At 40.5% G+C, this 17,847-nt stretch overlaps 1 protein-coding gene across 1 annotated transcript in view; it reads right to left on the reverse strand.

The window, feature by feature from the left end:
- FAM185A (family with sequence similarity 185 member A) overlaps positions 1 to 17,847 on the reverse strand; it is a 79,365-nt gene that overhangs the window by 36,942 nt on the left and 24,576 nt on the right. Inside the window, exon 5 of the mRNA XM_060778322.2 lies at positions 5,854 to 5,895. Coding sequence (XP_060634305.2) covers positions 5,854 to 5,895 — 42 coding nt within the window. The remainder of the gene's footprint in view (positions 1 to 5,853; positions 5,896 to 17,847) is intronic.

Here is a 17,847-nt window from a genome sequence, read left to right on the forward strand (position 1 = left end):
ATCCCGAGAAGTTATCAGGGTGTTTGCTGAAGTTGCACTGACAAAAGGTTGCCTTCAACTCACTAAATATACTTTCCCAGCATGAAAGCATTCCTTTGACCTCTAACCTCTCTCTTGTTTGCAAGCCTTGTACTACGGCGAACCCTGAGTTCCAAGCGATCCTCCCTATCTAACTGTGGAGAGCCTTCAAGGTCGAATAACTCATTATCCTGGAGCTGGGAATCAGGAGCCTGAGAATCGGCAGGCAGAGAGCTCAGGGGCTGGCTCGCTTCCTCCACCTTCACCTGTGAAGTTTCACTAAGATCAGACACATCTTCTAAGACAACATCCCTTCCCATGGGAAACTGGAACTCCTCGTCTTCAGCATCAATATCGTCTGTATCAACAATAGGAACATGTTCAGAAATCTGAACGCCACCATCCTCTTCCAGCTCTTCCTGAGGCTCCTGCTGAGCCACAACAATAACACCCTCAACTATAAAGATATATAATTACATACCAAAGTCAGGATCATCCATGCCATAATATTTCCAGTTCCTATATATGATTGTAAAAACTGGACATGAAGAAAGCTGACAGGAGGAAAATCAACTCAATAGAAATGTGGAATTAAAGGAGAGTTCTGCAGATACCCTGGACTACAAAAATGTCCAATAAATTGGATCTGAGAGTAAACCGACCAGAATCTCCCAAAAAAGCTAAAATGATTTACATTGAAGCTATCAGACTTTGGATCTATCAGGAGAGGGCATGACTCATTTGAAAAGACAATAATGCTTGGCAAAGATGCAGTCAGTAGGAAGACAGGAAGGCTGTATCACAGGCTGACAAACTCAAGGAAGCCATCGGCCTGAATCTGCATTGACCTGAGCAGGACTATTATTACAGAGACTTGGCGGTTTCTCATCCAAAGGGTCAACGTAAGTTGAAGCTGACTTAAAAGCAATTCAACACTAACTTCATTTTAAGAGGAAATTGAGTAACTAAAATTATTTAGTGGGCTGACAGAGCTGTTAATAACTGTTTCTACATTTTCACTGCTTGCTGACAGGGAAAAGGCACTAAAGTTGTCAACATTTAGTGTAACACTATGGGCTCAAGCTAACAATGGAAAGTCCATTCGTCACCAGATAGTTGCCATAGAGATGAAAACTCCTATGAGAAAATATCAAGTGACGCTTTGGGAAAAAAATGCTGAAGTGAAACTATCAAGACTGAATCCAAGTTGGTTAAGCCACAGATCACTGAAAGTATTCGTACATATCGTAAATATAAAAATGGCCAAAGTGACAAGAACGGTCAAAAAGATTGTAAAGCTAGCTTCATCTGGTGTGGTGACTGGACTTTAACTAATGTAATGTGGGATCCAGTCTTATAAACTCAGAAAATCCACAGTGGTAGCAATGGCACCCAGCCCACTTATGACTCCCACAACACACCCAACGAAACGTTAAAGATGAGACTATTTAATTGCCAAATGCAATATACAGGCATTCCCCAAGTTACAAACAAGATAAGTTCTGTAAGTTTGTTCTTATGCTGAATGTGTATGTATATATGTATGTATGTATGTATTATTTATTTATTTAGAGCTTTTATAACCTGGTCTTCTCGGCCTCCGAAGAGGGACTCAGGCTGGCTAACAGCAGGAAATTCATACACAAGTAGGATAAACATAATAGCACTGTAATACATTAATACATTAAATACATTAAAATACAGGAGACGGCCAGAAATTGTCTGGGTTCCTTGGCCTGGCAATCTAAACAGGCATTCTATAGCACGTATATACCTATGTAAGTCAGAACATGTACATTTTAAAATGTGTACACACACACACACATGGTTTGGTTAGTATACTTCTGTGGTGTTTATTTTGCGGTCTGAGCCCCTGTTCAGAAGATTTCCCCTTACTTTCTGTCCCTGTGATAACTGCATTTTGGAAAAATTGGCTTGTTGTGGAAACAAAAATTGGTGAGAAAACTTCAGTGGAGATACCTTTTCCCCATAATAACACTTTCAGGAGTGAATTCTCTTTCTTTGATGTCTTGGCCTAGCTTTTCCTTCCTCTGTTTCACTTCCTTGTTTTGTTCTCCCTTTGGTGTGGACTTTTCCATTTGTGCTTAGTTTTAGGGGTGGAGCTTAAAACCCCCAAGAGGCCTGGCTCTGTTGGTTTAGCCCTTTTGCCTCTGAACTTGTCTGAAAGGCTTTCCCCTCCTTTTAGTCTGTGCCAGAGTTTTAGAGGAGAAGGCCAGAAATTGTCTGGGTTCCTTGGCCTGGCAATCTAAACAGGCATTCTATAGCACGTATATACCTCATAGCATCATAGCTGTATTCATACTATCATGTGTGACCACATTTCTGCGTACGAACCCACGCAATCGCTTCGATCATCTGGAGAGGTCCTGCTCTCGCTCCCACCCCCTTCGCAGGCGCGATTGGTGGGGATGAGGGAGAGGGCCTTCTCTGTGGTGGCCCCCCGACTCTGGAACTCACTTCCCAAGGATATCAGACAAGCCCCCACACTGGCAGTCTTTAGGAGGAGCCTGAAAACGTGGCTGTTCCAGTGTGCCTTCCCTGAATAAAGGAAACAATACTCTGCTCTGATTAATTCTCTGCAATTGTCCTCAGAAGCACTTTACTACCCGTTGGGTTGGTCTCCCTACATTATCTTTTAAAACCCTCCTGCTTAGATACATCCTACCTCTGTTCACACTCAGTGTTTATTTAAAAAAAAATTAATTTATTACATCTGGGCTGGCCATAAGGTTTTAAATTCTCTGTGTTATTGTTTACATGTGAGTTATATTAATTGTACTGTTTTATTTGCTTGCTGTTTTGTTTTTACTGATGTGTTGTTGGGGTTGGCCTCATGTAAGCCGCCCTGAGTCCCCTTGGGGAGATGGTGGCGGGGTATAAATAAATTATTATTATTATTATTATTATTATTATTATTATTATTATTGTACTTACCACTATAGCCCAGAGTGCTTTACCATTATAGCTTGTACCTTTACCATATAGTTGTTTTAGTTCTGTACTTTACCATTTGAGTTCTGTATTATATCAATAGCCAAGTACCTTACTGAAGACAATATAGCCAAGCATTTACCAATAATTTAGTCCAGTATTTTACTTTCAATAGCCAAGTACATATCAAGTGACTTACGACAATAAAAGTCAAGTGTTTGACCTCATATTTTATTAATATAGCCAAGTGTTTATTTCCAGTGTAACTAAATTCAATCAACAAATTTTGTCTTTGTAATACCTTATTTTGATTCACCTTTCAAGTTAACTTTGCCTTTTGTTTCCAGTAAATTTATTTGGTTAACTTTAATCCTGTCTCAAGACTTTTCATTTTTAAAGTAATGAAGTACATCAGAGGGGATACCATTAGCCACTGGGAATAGCCAGACATATTGTTTTCCTTTCACCCCAGCATGCCATCACACCTTCCTAGGGGTAGATTTTTCTCACTTCCTGTTGTCTAACCCCCATTTGTAACTATGAGTTGTATGTAAGTTGGATGTTTGTAACTTGTGACCTGCCTGTGTGTGTGTGTGTGTCTTAGCTGTCCCCTGCCACGCGTTGCTGTGGCCCACATGGGGATTCTGTGTTGGCGGTTGTGAACTAATTTAATAGTATTTCATTACCCTTGATTCCTCATTAAAATAACTAGATGGAGACTTCAAATGCAATGGAGCAAGGCTTCAGAGGATTGAAGTGCCAAGTCTTTTTGATTAGCAGGGGCGATGACAGTAGCAGCTAATCCTTGAGGCTGCACCACTGGCCTTCAAACAGTAAATCTGTCAGCCATCAACCTACCAAAATATTTTCAATCACAGAGGAAATTGAATAGTGCCATGGCAAGGTTTTTACCTATGAGGAGCTTTGGGCAAATTATCTGAAAGTCTCAGAAAATTAGAACTAGTTAGTGATTGACAGCAATACATGGAGAGAGATTTGCCAGATGTTCAAGCTGATTTTAGAAAAGGCAGAGGAACGAGAGACCAAATTGCCAATATCCGCTGGATAATGGAGAAAGGCAGGGAGTTTCAGAAAAACATCTATTTCTGTTTTATTGACTACTAGCTGACCCCTGCTACGCGTTGCTGTGGCCCACATGGGGGTTCTGTGTGGGAGGTTTGGCCCAATTCTATCGTTAGCAGGGTTCGGAATGCTCTGTGATTGTAGGTGAACTATAAATCCCAGCAACTACAACTCCCAAATGTCAAGATTCTATTTCCCCCAAACTCCACCAGTGTTCACATTTGGACATATTGAGTATTCGTGTAGAGTTTGGTCCAGATCCATCATTGTTTGAGTCCACAGTGATCTCTGGATGTAGGTGAACTACAACTTCAAAACCAAAGGACACTGCCCACCAAACCCTTCCAGTATTTTCTGGTGGTCATGGGAGTTCCGTGTGCCAAGTTTGGTTCAATTCCATTTTTGGTGGGGTTCAGAATATTCTTTGATTGTAGGTGAACTATAAATCCTAGCAACTACAACTCTCAAATGACAAAATCAATTTTTTGAGTGAAGGACATACATTGGGTTGTTAGGTGTCTTGTGTCCAAATTTGGTGCCAATTCGTCCAATGGGTTTTGAGTTCTGTTAATCCCACAAACGAACATTATATTTTTATTGATATAGATTATAAAGCCTTTGACTGTGTGGATCATAATAAATTGTGCCAAGTTCTTGGTGGTATGGGGATACCAAATCACCTTGTCTCTCTCCTGAGGATCTGTATAAGAATCAAGTCGTAACAGTAAGAACTGACCATGGAACAACAGACTGGTTCAAGATTGGAATAGGCGTTTGGCAGGGTTGTATACTCTCCTCCAACCTATTCAACTTGTATGCAGAACACATCATGAGATGTGCGGGGCTTGACGAATGCAAGACTGGGGTGAAAATTGCTGGAAGAAACATTAACAACCTTAGATATGCAGATGACACCACTTTGATGGCCGAAAGTAAGGAGGAGCTGAGGAGCCTTCTAATCAAGGTGAAAGAAGAAAGCGCAAAAGCCAGGTTGCAGCTAAACATAAAAAAAACCAAGATTATGGCAACAAGAATGATTGACAACTGGGAAACAGAGGGAGAAAACGTGGAGGCAGTGACAGACTTTGTATTTCTAGGTGCAAAGGTTACTGCAGATGCAGACTGCAGCCAGGAAATCAGGAGACGCTTACTTCTTGGGAGGAGAGTTATGTCCAAGCTCAATAAAATAGTGAAGAGTAGAGACATCACACTGGCAACAAAGATCCGCAAAGTTAAAGCAATGGTATTCCCCATAGTCACCTACGGATGTGAGAGCTGGACCATGGGGAAGGCTGAGTGAAGGAAGATAGATGCTTTTGAACTGTGGTGTTGAAGGAAGGTTCTGAGAGTGCCTTGGACCGTGAGAAGATCCAACCAGTCCATACTTCAGGAAATAAAGCCCAACTGCTCATTGGAGGGAAGGACAGTAGATGCCAAGATCATGAGAAGACATGAAAGCTTAGAGAAGACAATTATGCTGGGGAAAATGGAAGGAAAAAGGAAGAGGGGCTGACCAAGGACGGGATGGATGGATGGCATCCTTGAAGTGACTGGATTGACCTTGAATGAGCTGGGGGAGGTTACGGCCGACAAGGAGCTCTGGCGTGGGCTGGTCCATGAGGTCACAAAGAGTCGGAAACGACTGAATGAATGAACAACAACAAAGTGACTGAGTTCTCATCATACAGGAAAATATAAAGTAAGGGAAACGCCATGATTGTTGAAGTCCTGTGTGAGTAACAGTGGTCTGTAGATAGTCATTATATTGTCCTGTTTACAAACCAACAAAAAACAACTTACCGACTGTAATGTTTCCTGTTTTAGTTTGAAGGGTTGTATCACCTGTAATAAAAAGTAAGGATAATTTAATATATGACAATTTCATATTGCCCCAAAACATACCACAGCAAATTAAGAGATGCCAATTAGTCACACGTTGGCTGAGACGACAGCCTGCTTGTCAAGCTACAACAGGGGTTCTCAACCTTCCTAATGCCGCAACCTCTTATGTTGTAGTAACCTCCAGGCATAAAATTATTTTCATTGCTACTTCATAACTGTAATTTTGCTACTGTTATGAATCGTAATGTAAATAGCTGATATGCAGGATGTATTTTCATTCATTGGACCAAATTTGGCACAAATACCTGATACGCCCGAATATGAATACTGGTGGGGTTTGGGAGAGGTTAATTTTGTCATTTGGGAGTTATAGTTGCTGGAATTTATAGTTCACCTACAATCAAAGAGCATTCTGAACTCCACCAACGATGGAATTGAATCAATCTTGGCACACAGAACTCCCATGACCAACAGAAAATACTGGAAGGGTTTGGTGAGCATTGACCTTGAGTTTGGGAGTTGTAGTTCACCTACATCCAGGGCATACTGTGGATTCAAACAATGATAGATCTGGACCAAACTTGGCACAAATAATCAGTATGCCCAAATAGGCACAGTGGTAGAGTTTGGAGAAAATAGACCTTGACATTAGGGAATAGTTGTTGGTGGGTAGGATTTATAGCTCATTTGCAATCAAAGAGCCCCTTGAACCCCAATGATAGAATTGGGCTAAACTTCCCACACAGAACCCCCATATATTGTCCAAGGCTTTCATGGTCGGAATCACTGGGTTGGTGTAGGTTTTTTCGGGCTATATGGCCATGGTCTAGAGGCATTCTCTCCTGATGTTTCGCCTGCATCTATGGCAAGCATCCTCAGAGGTAGTGAGCTACCTCTGAGGATGCTTGCCATAGATGCAGGCGAAACATCAGGAGAGAATGCCTCTAGGCCATGGCCATATAGCCCAAAAAAACCTACAACAACCCAGAACCCCCATGCCTTGAAGGGACTTGCTGACGTGAATTTCCCTCCAGCCTCATATGTTCTCCCTCACTCGCACATGTGCATCATGCTGCCATGCTCCGAGCACGCATGCTCTCCCCTCCCCACTTAGAGTCTCAGAAACAGCTCTCCCCTTGGCTGAGAGGTCGGGTGAGAGGCCAGCCAATAACAGCGGAGGATGGCTTTTGGTGGGAGGATTCACCATCTGTTTCCAAAAAGGAAGAGAAGGACAGGCGGAGAGATCTTCAGCTTTCTCTGACAAAGGGGTTCCTAAGATTATCAGAAATATATGTTTTCTGGTGGTCTTTGGTGACCCCTCTGAAACCCCCTCGTGACCCCCCCCCCCCCCGCATTCTGACCCCCAGGTTGAGAAACGCTCAGCTAGACAGACTGAATGAATGAGACCTTATACAGAATTTGAGTGCTACTGATGAACTACCCTGTTCAATATTTACAGAAATAGTAAACATGAAAATAATTAAAATATATTCTACCATATTAACCATTAATATGGTAATAATCCTAAAGACACAGATATTATTATTATTATTATTATTATTATTATTATTAATGACATTTATATGCCGCCCTTCTCACCCTGAAGGGGACTCAGATATGCAAAATGACATCTATATAAAGTTTTAAAACAAAAGATAGCAAAAGGTATTATACATGGAAGAACCAGTAATAATTATTTTTTCCCTTTCCCCTCAAAAAACAACTACCAGTTTGACTGCAGTCCCTTTAATGCTTGACCTACATTATGAATGGTTACTGCTAGCATGCTTCACAATATTGGCATACAAAAGACAACACATTTACAAAAGACAGAGATCTTTTGGCGTCCGCTGAATTGATTTTCCAGACTGAATATACAGATTACAGTGTTATTTTCCACCACTATGTGCTTAAATTTTCTTCTGGAATAGAACTAATCTGGAATTAAGTGATGCCTGAGCATAAATAAATATATAGCAATCTTTAGGCCTTCACTGTACTGATGAGCAATTGGATCAGATAGTGGACAGATGGGATTATTATTATTATTACTATTGATAGCAGCAGCATACTCAAGTACAGGCTAAATCTTATGAAAGTATCACATATCTGGTTCAATGGCTATGAATCATCAATTTTCATAATTTAACAAGATTTCACACTTCATAGCTGAGTGCAAAATGCTATTCTTCAGATTTTTTAAAATTAAGAGCTGAGTTAATGGATTTGAAGCACTGAGCTGACCAAATCATTCTGTTTGAATAGTAGAAGTGTTGCAAGACAGCTGTTGTGGAATAAAGCAATCCCTGGGAAACAGGAAAGAGATTTTTAATTGGATGTATATTTCACTGAATAAGGCAATATATGGCAAGACTTTTTGCATGAGATTCCTTGCAAGAATCAGCAAAACAAACAAAAAACAATCAAATAAACAAAAAACCAGAAACTCCTCCATCAACTTTACTTTTATTTCATACAAACTGGGAAAACTATGAATTACAGCTTTTCTGCAAGCCAGTCTACTCATTTATTTATCGTGTCAGGAGCGAACCAAAACAGTTGTATTGCATTACAAAAACCAGACAAACAAACAAACAAAACACAATGGCACGATCATCAGCATAGATGAAGCTCTCCGTCCCTTCTGGCAGCGGCTGGTCATTTGTGTACATGTTGAACACTGATGGAGCAAGCACGCTCCCCCGAGGCAGGCCATTCTTCTGTTTCCGCCATCTGCTTCTTTGGCCCTGGAACTCAACAAAAAAGCTCCTGTTTTATAGTAGATTTCCTATGAGACGGGTGAGTTGGTAATTCTTTCTGTTATTATACATTTTACTCAGGAGGAGATGGTGGTTTACAATATCATAAGCCGCTGACAGGTGTATGAAGACAGCTCCTGTGATCTGCTGCCTTTCAAAGCCATATTCTATTTGCTGAGTCAGGCTTAGCACTTACGATGTACAGCTTTTGCCCTTCCTTAAGCCAGCTTGCTGTGGAATCAAACATGGGTCTATTTTTTCCCATAATTCTATGCAAAATAAGTCTCTCCAGAACTCTGTAAAGGTGGGACAACAGGGAGATTGGTCTATAGCCATATAACAAACTATAGTCTTATATATTGACTTGTTCCAAAACAGTTACTAATTGTTTCCCATTGTAGACAAAACTGGAATCATTACTTAATTGAAGATATCCTGGTTTGTTTACTGACTCATAAAAATGGAGGAGTAAAGGAGTTGTGTTCAAGGAACAAAAAGGTTTTGAGCTATTAAATTGAGATGAATTGTATAAATGTTCCAAAAGGCTCAAAGATTATAGTCCCTTCCATGGAAAGACTTGCACAAATTATTATTTTAGTTAAGCATTGTTTGTTTTAAAAATGAAACCTAGATGTTTCCTCCTTATTGCTATTATTTTATCTTTCTTAACAATATTATTAAACTGCAATATCTCTCATGTTTCACCTATTCAGATTTCAAGGCAAGAATGTGCAGCTGTGGCCTTACAGATGTTGTTGGGCTTCTCAGCAACATGACCTTAGTTAATGGTGAGGAACATCCAATATGAATGCTTCTCCAACTATTTAATGTGAGGGACCAGCAGATTTTCTTCCCCAGTGTGCCAGAAATAGGTACCATAGCTGTATCTGTTGGCTAACACTGTTTCTTTCTTTCCTGGAAACTTGAGATAGACCAGGAACCAATGACTCATGGATCAGCACTAGTGCACAGATCACTACTTAATAATATCCTAAATGTTCTGGAGAGCTTTAGTTGGTCCTGGATTAAAGTATAAGACCCTGACTTCTGAACACCTCAGCCTATTAGCACCTATCTTTGAAAGTCTTCTATTGTTATCAATTTTGAAGCCCTTCTTGGCTGCAATATACAAGTTCCTCTGAAATGTTCTAGACTCCCCTAAAGAATCCTGATAATGTTATTACATTGCTCCTTTTCTTGCTGTTCGTATAGCTGAGTCAAACATTATCCTTCTCAGTAGGAAAGCTGCTCCACATAGGGGGGATGATAGCTAAAATCACAGATGAGCTCCCGTCTATCAACTCCAGCTTCCTATGCGGGGACATGAGAGAAGTCTCCAGTTTGTACTTTAAAATAAGCCTTGACTTCTTTAGGGATTCGGGATATCATTCCCTACCCTGCCAGAATACCTCTTTCAATGTTCAGACTCTGGCAAGAGGCAGCTTCCTGTCTAAACACTTGCTTGCAAGTCATATTTATCGAGCATAACTCATAACAGACACTCCTGAACTGAATGGGTTTTGGTGAGGCCACCTATCAGCTACAAGGCTTTTTGGAACTCCAGTCTTTTACCATGTACCATCTATTCCGGCATATAAGATGACTGGCCGTATAAGACGACCCCAACTTTTCCAGTTAAAATATAGAGTTTGGGATATACTTGCTGTATAAGACTACCCCTCTTCCAACACACACCAAATAAACATTTAAAAAAGCATCAGATTTGATTTCAACATGGTAATTTTCCTATTACTGTACCCCATTCTCTGCCTCTCAGATCTCGCACATGCGCACCTGCACCTCTTCACTGCAGTCTTCAGGAGCGAGATCTGAGAGGCAGAGGAGGAGGTACAGTAATGTCACAACTCAGGATAGATTCATCTTGCTCAAGACACCACCACACACAAAAACTGTAGGTTTTGTAGTTTATTAAGGAAAAAGCAAAATCAAAAACATAGAAATAAAGTTGCAAAAGTTCAATAGCCAAAACAGAGTCTTAAATGCAAAGGCAAAGTTTCCAAGATCCAAAGGCAAATAACATGAAGTATAATCCTTTAGCATTGGTTAAACAAGAATCCATAGCAGCATGACAAGGTCCCCAAAAAACAAGATCAAAACCAAAGTTCCAAAGAGCTGGAAGCTTTCCCCAAAAGCCGAGGTAATTTCAGAGAAGTTAACAGGGTGTAAGCAACCTTGCACTGACCAAGGATAGACCTCAATCGGATCGTTAAATATGTTTCCCTAGCATGAAAGCATTACGTTGACCTCGAACTTCCCGTTTGTTGGCAAGCCGTGCACTTCGGTGAACCCTTAATTGCAAACGGTCCTCCCTAATCAAATCTCCACCATCTTCAAGGCCGGATACCTCATTATCCTGGGACTGGTCACCCTGGGAACCGAACTCCCAGTTGGAGCCAACTCTTCCACCTGCAGCTGTGAAGTTTCACTATCTTTATCTAAAACAGTGGTTCTCAAACTGTGGGTCCCCAGGTGTTTTGGCCTACAACTCCCAGAAATCCCAGTCAGTTTAACAGCTGTTATGATTTCTGGGAGTTGAAGGCCAAAAACATCTGGGGACCCCAGGTTGAGAACCACTGATCTAAAGCAACATTCCTTTCTCTGGGAAACAGAAATGCCATCTCTCCTTCAGAATCAACACTGTCTGCCTCAATAACAGGGACATGTTCAGAAATCTGTAACCCATTATCCTCCTCATCTTGAGGAAACTGATGCTCAGAAAGCTCAGGTGCAAAGTGAGCCACAACATAAGATGACTCCCGGCATATAAGACTACTCTCGCATATAAGACTGTCCCCATATATAAGATGACTTCCATGCATAAGGCTACTCCAGCGTATAAGACAACCCTTGACTTTTGAGAAAATTTCTTGGGTTAAAAAGTAGTCTTATACGCCAGAATATACAGTACTTTTCTGTTGCCTTTGTGATCTGTATACTGGGGCCCGCTCACATTGCACAGGTATAGGACTTTGATTCAACTTCAATGGCTATGGCAATATCCTATGGAATTCTGTGGTTTATAGTTTAAGGAGCTCTTCGTCTGAGAACAATAAATAACCCTAAATTTCAGGATTCTATAAGATATTGTCATAGAGTGAAATGACTCCTGGACCCTTTGATTCTCTTTCCTGTGCCATGATATACTCTGCAAGTGATTTCTGGCTTCTCCTCTCAGCTTTAGACTTGGCAATGTTTTGATTCTAGTTCCTGTCTATTCCAAAGTTCCATTTCTTAGCATATTCATTGATTTTTCTGGCACATTTCCTAGCTCCTCTAGTTTACAGCTTTACCCTGACATCCTCAGAACCAGAGGATTTGGAGACAGCTCTGCATAATACAATTATTCTATTCTCTGCTCTATTTTTTTAAAGATCGTATGTAAATACTTTTTAGCTCTTCCAAAATAAGATGGGTTGATGATTTTCTAAAGATAACTTTAGGAATGATAAACATTTCAAGGCCGACCCAGTTTCCACAAATCATAATCACTGAAGCAATTCCAACAGATTGCTTTGAAAGATGAGCTTCCTCCAAAATTGTGTGGTCCTGTCATTGTTCCACCATTACAGTACTCAACGAAGCCTGCAATTTGTGTGCTAACTAACCCTTAAATCTAGATTCTCTGGGGAGGGTGTGGAGAGATCTAATTTTGGCCAAATTGTTTATTTGTTCTGCATTAGTACTGAGAGTCAGCAGATAAAAAGTTTGGAAATGGTAGTATATCACTGACATAAGCAATTTAAACTTTCCATAATTTTCTTCATAATTAGAACCATTTTCCTGCATGTCTTTGTTTATCTGTAGATACGAAAATAGAAGTCTGAGCTTCAAGAATAAATTGAGGACATACTACTTCTTGAATATAAATACATCTTGCCAGTATTCTACACTCCCTTTTCAGTTTCTGACTTCTTCAGAATTAGCAGAATTCTGACAAGGATTTAGAGATAATACGTTAGTAATCTATTTTGTTTTGAGCCTTGAAGCAAGAAAGCAAAGACGGGCTAATAAATGTAAATACAGAGAGTCCACTTGCATTGTATCAGCAACCACTGCATGGAAAGACTATATTATATGTGAGGTTAACAGTGTCATAATGTTCTTTCACTTGTACTTTGAATTATGCCTGTCCTGTTTGGCATAGGTCTGCCCATGCAAAGCAGGTAAACATAGCATTGAATGAAACATGCAGAATAATCACAGGATGTCTTAAACCTACACCTGTTGATAAACTCTACAACAGTGGTTCTCAACCTAGGGTCCCCGCATGTTTTTGGCCTACAACTCCCAGAAATCCCAGCTAGTTTACCAGCTGTTAGGTTTCTGGGAGTTCTAGGCCAAAAACATCTGGGGACCCCAGGTTGAGAACCACTGCTCTACAAGCTAGCTGGCATTGCCCCCCCCCCAAAAAATGTGCAACAGGAAGTTGCTGCTAAATGTGAGAGAAATAATGTTGAACACTGTGAAAGCCATCCACTACATGGCTACCAGCCTCCTCCCAGTAGATTCAAATCAAGGAAAATTTATTTATTTATTTATTTAGAACTTTTATATACCGTTCTTCTCGACTTCTAGAGAGGGACTCAGGCCGGTTTACAACACGATTCATAAACAGTAGTTTAAAAACATTACACCGTATACCACACTAATACATAAAATACATTAAAAGCAGTCATATAATTACAAAAAGCCAAGTCATCCAAAAGAAATCACAATTCATTACCATCCGTCCATTTGGCCAGAAGTTCTTGACTCACTCATCAAATGCTAAATTCCAGAGCCAAGTTTTCATCAATTTTCTAAAAGTCAGGAGAGAAGGGGCAGTTCTAATCTCCAGTGAGAGAGAGTTCCAGAGCCAAGGGGCCACCACCGAAAAGGCCCTGTTCCTCGTCCCCACCAGACGCACCTGCGAGGATGGTGGGACCAAGAGCAGGGCCCCTCCAGAAGATCTTAACAACCTTGATGGTTCATAGGGGAGAATCCGTTCGGACAGGTAAACTGGGCCGGAGTCGTTTAGGGATTTATAGGCCAACACCAGCACTTTGAATTGTGCTCGGAAGCTAACTGGCAGCCAATGGAGCTGGCGCAACAGAGAAGTAGTATGCTCCCTGTACCCTCCTCCTGTTAGTAATCTGGCTGCCGCTCGTTGGATTAGCTGAAGCTTCCGGGCAGTCGTCAAAGGCAACCCCACGTAGAGAGCGTTGCAGAAAAGCTTTGTGAGAACTACCACTTCTCTTGGCACCCCCCCCCCCCCCCCCAGCAACAGCAAGGGTATCCCTCTGGGCAGCTAGACCAGGAAATCCCAACTGGATGACCCCCCACGAGGGTCTTCCTCCAGGGGCAAACCAACAATGTGCAACTTGGAAGTCCCTGAACAGACTCCGAAGTGGAGTGGGCAGATCAAAAGACAACCTGGCAAAATGGCACTACCTAAAAGAATCCCACACCTTGAGTGACTGTGGAGCAGAACAGATAACTCCGCATCTGTATGCTTGTCCACTATGCCCTGCCTCATGTACAGAGGAAGAATTGTTGGAGGCTACAGACAATGCCATTGCTGTTGCCCGTTTTTGGTCAAAAGATATTTAGCCATCTGTGCTCCTTCTATTTTATCGGTTTTATACTAATTTATGCAATTTTTTTATACGAAATAAAATAAATAAAACTTTGAATTCTAGCTGAGGGTGGGGGAAGCAGTGAGGATTTCTATCAATAGGATATTTTTGTATCAATGGATCTTGGATCTTAGGTTCAAACTGCACTCAATGGATCCAAGGAAAATTATCTACCTCCATGTCTAGAATGGAGCACCAGTGGTGATAATTGTTTGTAAGCAACACAGTCGTAAGCCATGCTATTAAATATAACATGTAAAGGGATATTTAGTTAGCATTTTTGATTAAACAAAAAGGACAAGACAGATGTGGGGTTGAAATATGCTCTATAGCAGGGGTCCTCAAACTTTTCAAACAGAGGGCCAGGTCACAGTCCATCAAACTGTTGGAGGACCGGATTATAATTTGGAAAAAAAAATGAATGAATTCCTATGCACACTGCACATATCTTATTTGTAGTGCAAAACACTTTAAAATAACAATAATTAAAATGAAGAACAATTTAAACAAATACAAACTTATTAGTATTTCAGTGAATTCTTGACAGCAGAAGGTGTCACCTCAACATTTTTAAACTTACTTGCTCAACAATGCACAGTACTCACATCAACACAATCACCATAAACAGCTTGCATTTCTGATGAATCTCCTTTGGGGTGACACCTTCTGATATCAAGAATTCAATGACTGCATGTTGTTTAAGTCGCATTAACCAACTGTCTGTGCAGGGTTCCATACCTCGCACTTTATCAACACAACCGTTCAATGCTAAGGCTTCTCGCCAAAATGGAACTGTAGAGGAGAGTCTACTGAACAAGCCAGTACCTGCTGCACACCAGTACTGCCATCTATTGAGGAGTTATGCAGGTGGAGGCATTACTTTTCATTCAACCCTCATATATACATGGATATATCAAGACCCGTTCATTTAATCCTTGCTCTCTCTACATAGTTTGAGCTTCCTATAAAGATAAATGAAAGGTGCCATTCTATGCGTGTCTTCTGAAATACATACATCCTGCTGAAATCCATGGGACTTACCCCCAGGTAAGTGTTTATATTACATTTCTGTTCTTTATAAAACAACATTTTATAGAAAGAGCACTTGTTAAAAAAGGAGTGCAGAGAGTTCCAAAAACATTCCATTAACAGTACTCCAAATATAAGCATGAAGTAATGTTCAAGTTATCTTGTTTAAACTGGATAGCACTCTATTTGGCTTCGCTCTATAGAAAAAAAATGCAACGCGTTTTCATAGGGGTGTGTGAAAAGCACTTCACACTTCTCCTCCATATGTTTAGTCAAAATATTCCAAATAGGTCTTTATGAACTGTCAGGATATATATATTAAAACCTGACCACTCCTACGAACCACCTATTAAGAGTTAAAAACACTGAACGAAACATTGAAAATTGTCCTCTGTGAGCTGCATGGCTACTAAATATAGCCTGTAGTTCCATGATTTTAAAAATAAAATCGTATTTATTTATTGAAGCCTATGTGTGCCCAGTCAGTCTGGCTCTGTTTTAATGACTGGGATGCTAGCCAGGATTTCAGTTAGCAGCCAGTTAACTATAAAAGAAGAAAAGGTTCAGCACTGTTTAAAAACACAGAACTAAGGGACAAAGAAACTAGAATATGACCGCTAGTTGTCATATTTTTATAGTACTGCATTTCAGAGAGTTTGTCAAGAAGGGAAGTCTTCACATTCAGCAAAAATTTCTGCTCTGAGTCATCATGGCTGGATATCACCACCACATGGAAAATCTGGACTCCAGGAGTCCACCACATGGAAAATCTGGACTCGAGGAGCGGTACACCCACACGACAACCACTACAGTCACTGACATATAGGATCCTCACATTAGTCATATCCCCAAGTCTCCACTCCTTTCAACCAGCACATAAGACATCTGATCAAGAATAGTAGAGAAATGAGCAATGGACTGGTTGGAATGTCTTGTGCCAATCCAAATACCAGGAACACATTTCCAGCAAAATCAGTAGAGCCATGTGAAGAACCCTTACCTTTAGCAGCCAGAATGTGGGCCTAGCAAAGCCTGTCGGCCTGAATAGTTAGAATGTGGGCCTAGCGAAGCCCTGGCAGCTATCTTAAGATAGGGAAACAGGAAGACACCATCTTAAGCCAGGTTTTCTTGGAGGGGACGTATCCTAGTCCAGTAAGCAAGTAGTAGAAATAGGGGCCAGAGCCTAATATTCAAACAGAGGGAAAAAGTGTACTTTTTGAATTTGAGGCTTGAGTTTTGGCAGTTGGGATTTGTCAGTTGGGAGTTAGGTAGTCGGTTGGCGTTCACAGTTGGATAGTGCTAGATAGGAGAACTGAGTTAATCTTTGCTAGTATTCAAGGGCTAGAGGAATTAGCCAGGAATACTGACAGTAGGAAAAAGGACCTTGCTTATGGTCTGTTTCTTTCATTCCAGAGGAAGGCTAGGCCAAGGTTGTTTGGCTAGATCCCAGAAAGTGGGAATTTGGATTGGAATTATCATCAGAGATTAGTTTCCTGAGATAATCTCCTGTTTTGTTAACTCTAGATTTGAACCCAGTCTAAGAATCTAAGATTTGAACCCAATCTAAGAATTGTACATCAAACGTAACCAAAAGCTTTTGTGCCATTCACTTACAGAAACCATTACGCATTTGTACTAGAAGAGTTTAAGCCTGTTAAAGAAATGTTTTGTTATAGTTAACACATTACAACAGCCTGTGTGTGAACGTCATTGGTATTTAAACCCACTGAGGAAAATAAACACCATAGTAACACAGAAGCGGGTTACTAAGTATCCTCTCCACACATATAACTCAGCCTGAATACTAAGAAAAGGTGGCAGCGTATCCCAATTGAAGAAACAGTTACAAAATCTCTCAGTTCAGACGTCATTCAAATATAGCTATACACAGTTATATCTTTCCCTGTTTCATCCATTCCCCCTGTGATATTCCTTATAAAGGTTGGTAGCTTGTGGGATTCACTATTTCAAAATTCCCTGTTCCGTTACCCTGCTAAGAGAAGATCCTTGGTGTGATTCATTATAATTGGAATCACTGTGGTGTGATCCTTCCTGGGAAGTTCCTTATAAGTGGTGGTACAGTGGTGCGATATCTTTTACAAGCCACTAGTCATCATAAGGCTAATTTATACCAAGAATTATAAATCCCATTGACTTTGCAGATCTTGGCCCAATTCAAATATATGACAGAATTTCAGGTTCCTTCCCACACCATTAAGACTGACCATCTCATATATACGATTCACCCCCATGTTTCCATTGCCTGTCATCACAGTAATAAGTTCTGTTTACAAAGAAAGATTAATATGCCAGTGGGATTTCTTCTCATTGCTGGGCTTTCCACTTGTTTTTGATTTATATTACAGTGATGCTATAGGGCTCTGCTTGTTTATTTATTTATAGTATTATTTATTGCTTCTCAACCTACCAGAAGTCCGGAACAGAAAAACCTTATTTAAACTTGAAACAGATAAAACAGTTAAAATATTTAAAATATAAAAACAGATAAAACAGTTAAAATATTTAAA

Source organism: Anolis sagrei, chromosome 5, assembly GCF_037176765.1.
Source record: "Anolis sagrei isolate rAnoSag1 chromosome 5, rAnoSag1.mat, whole genome shotgun sequence".
Lineage (NCBI taxonomy): Eukaryota > Metazoa > Chordata > Lepidosauria > Squamata > Dactyloidae > Anolis > Anolis sagrei.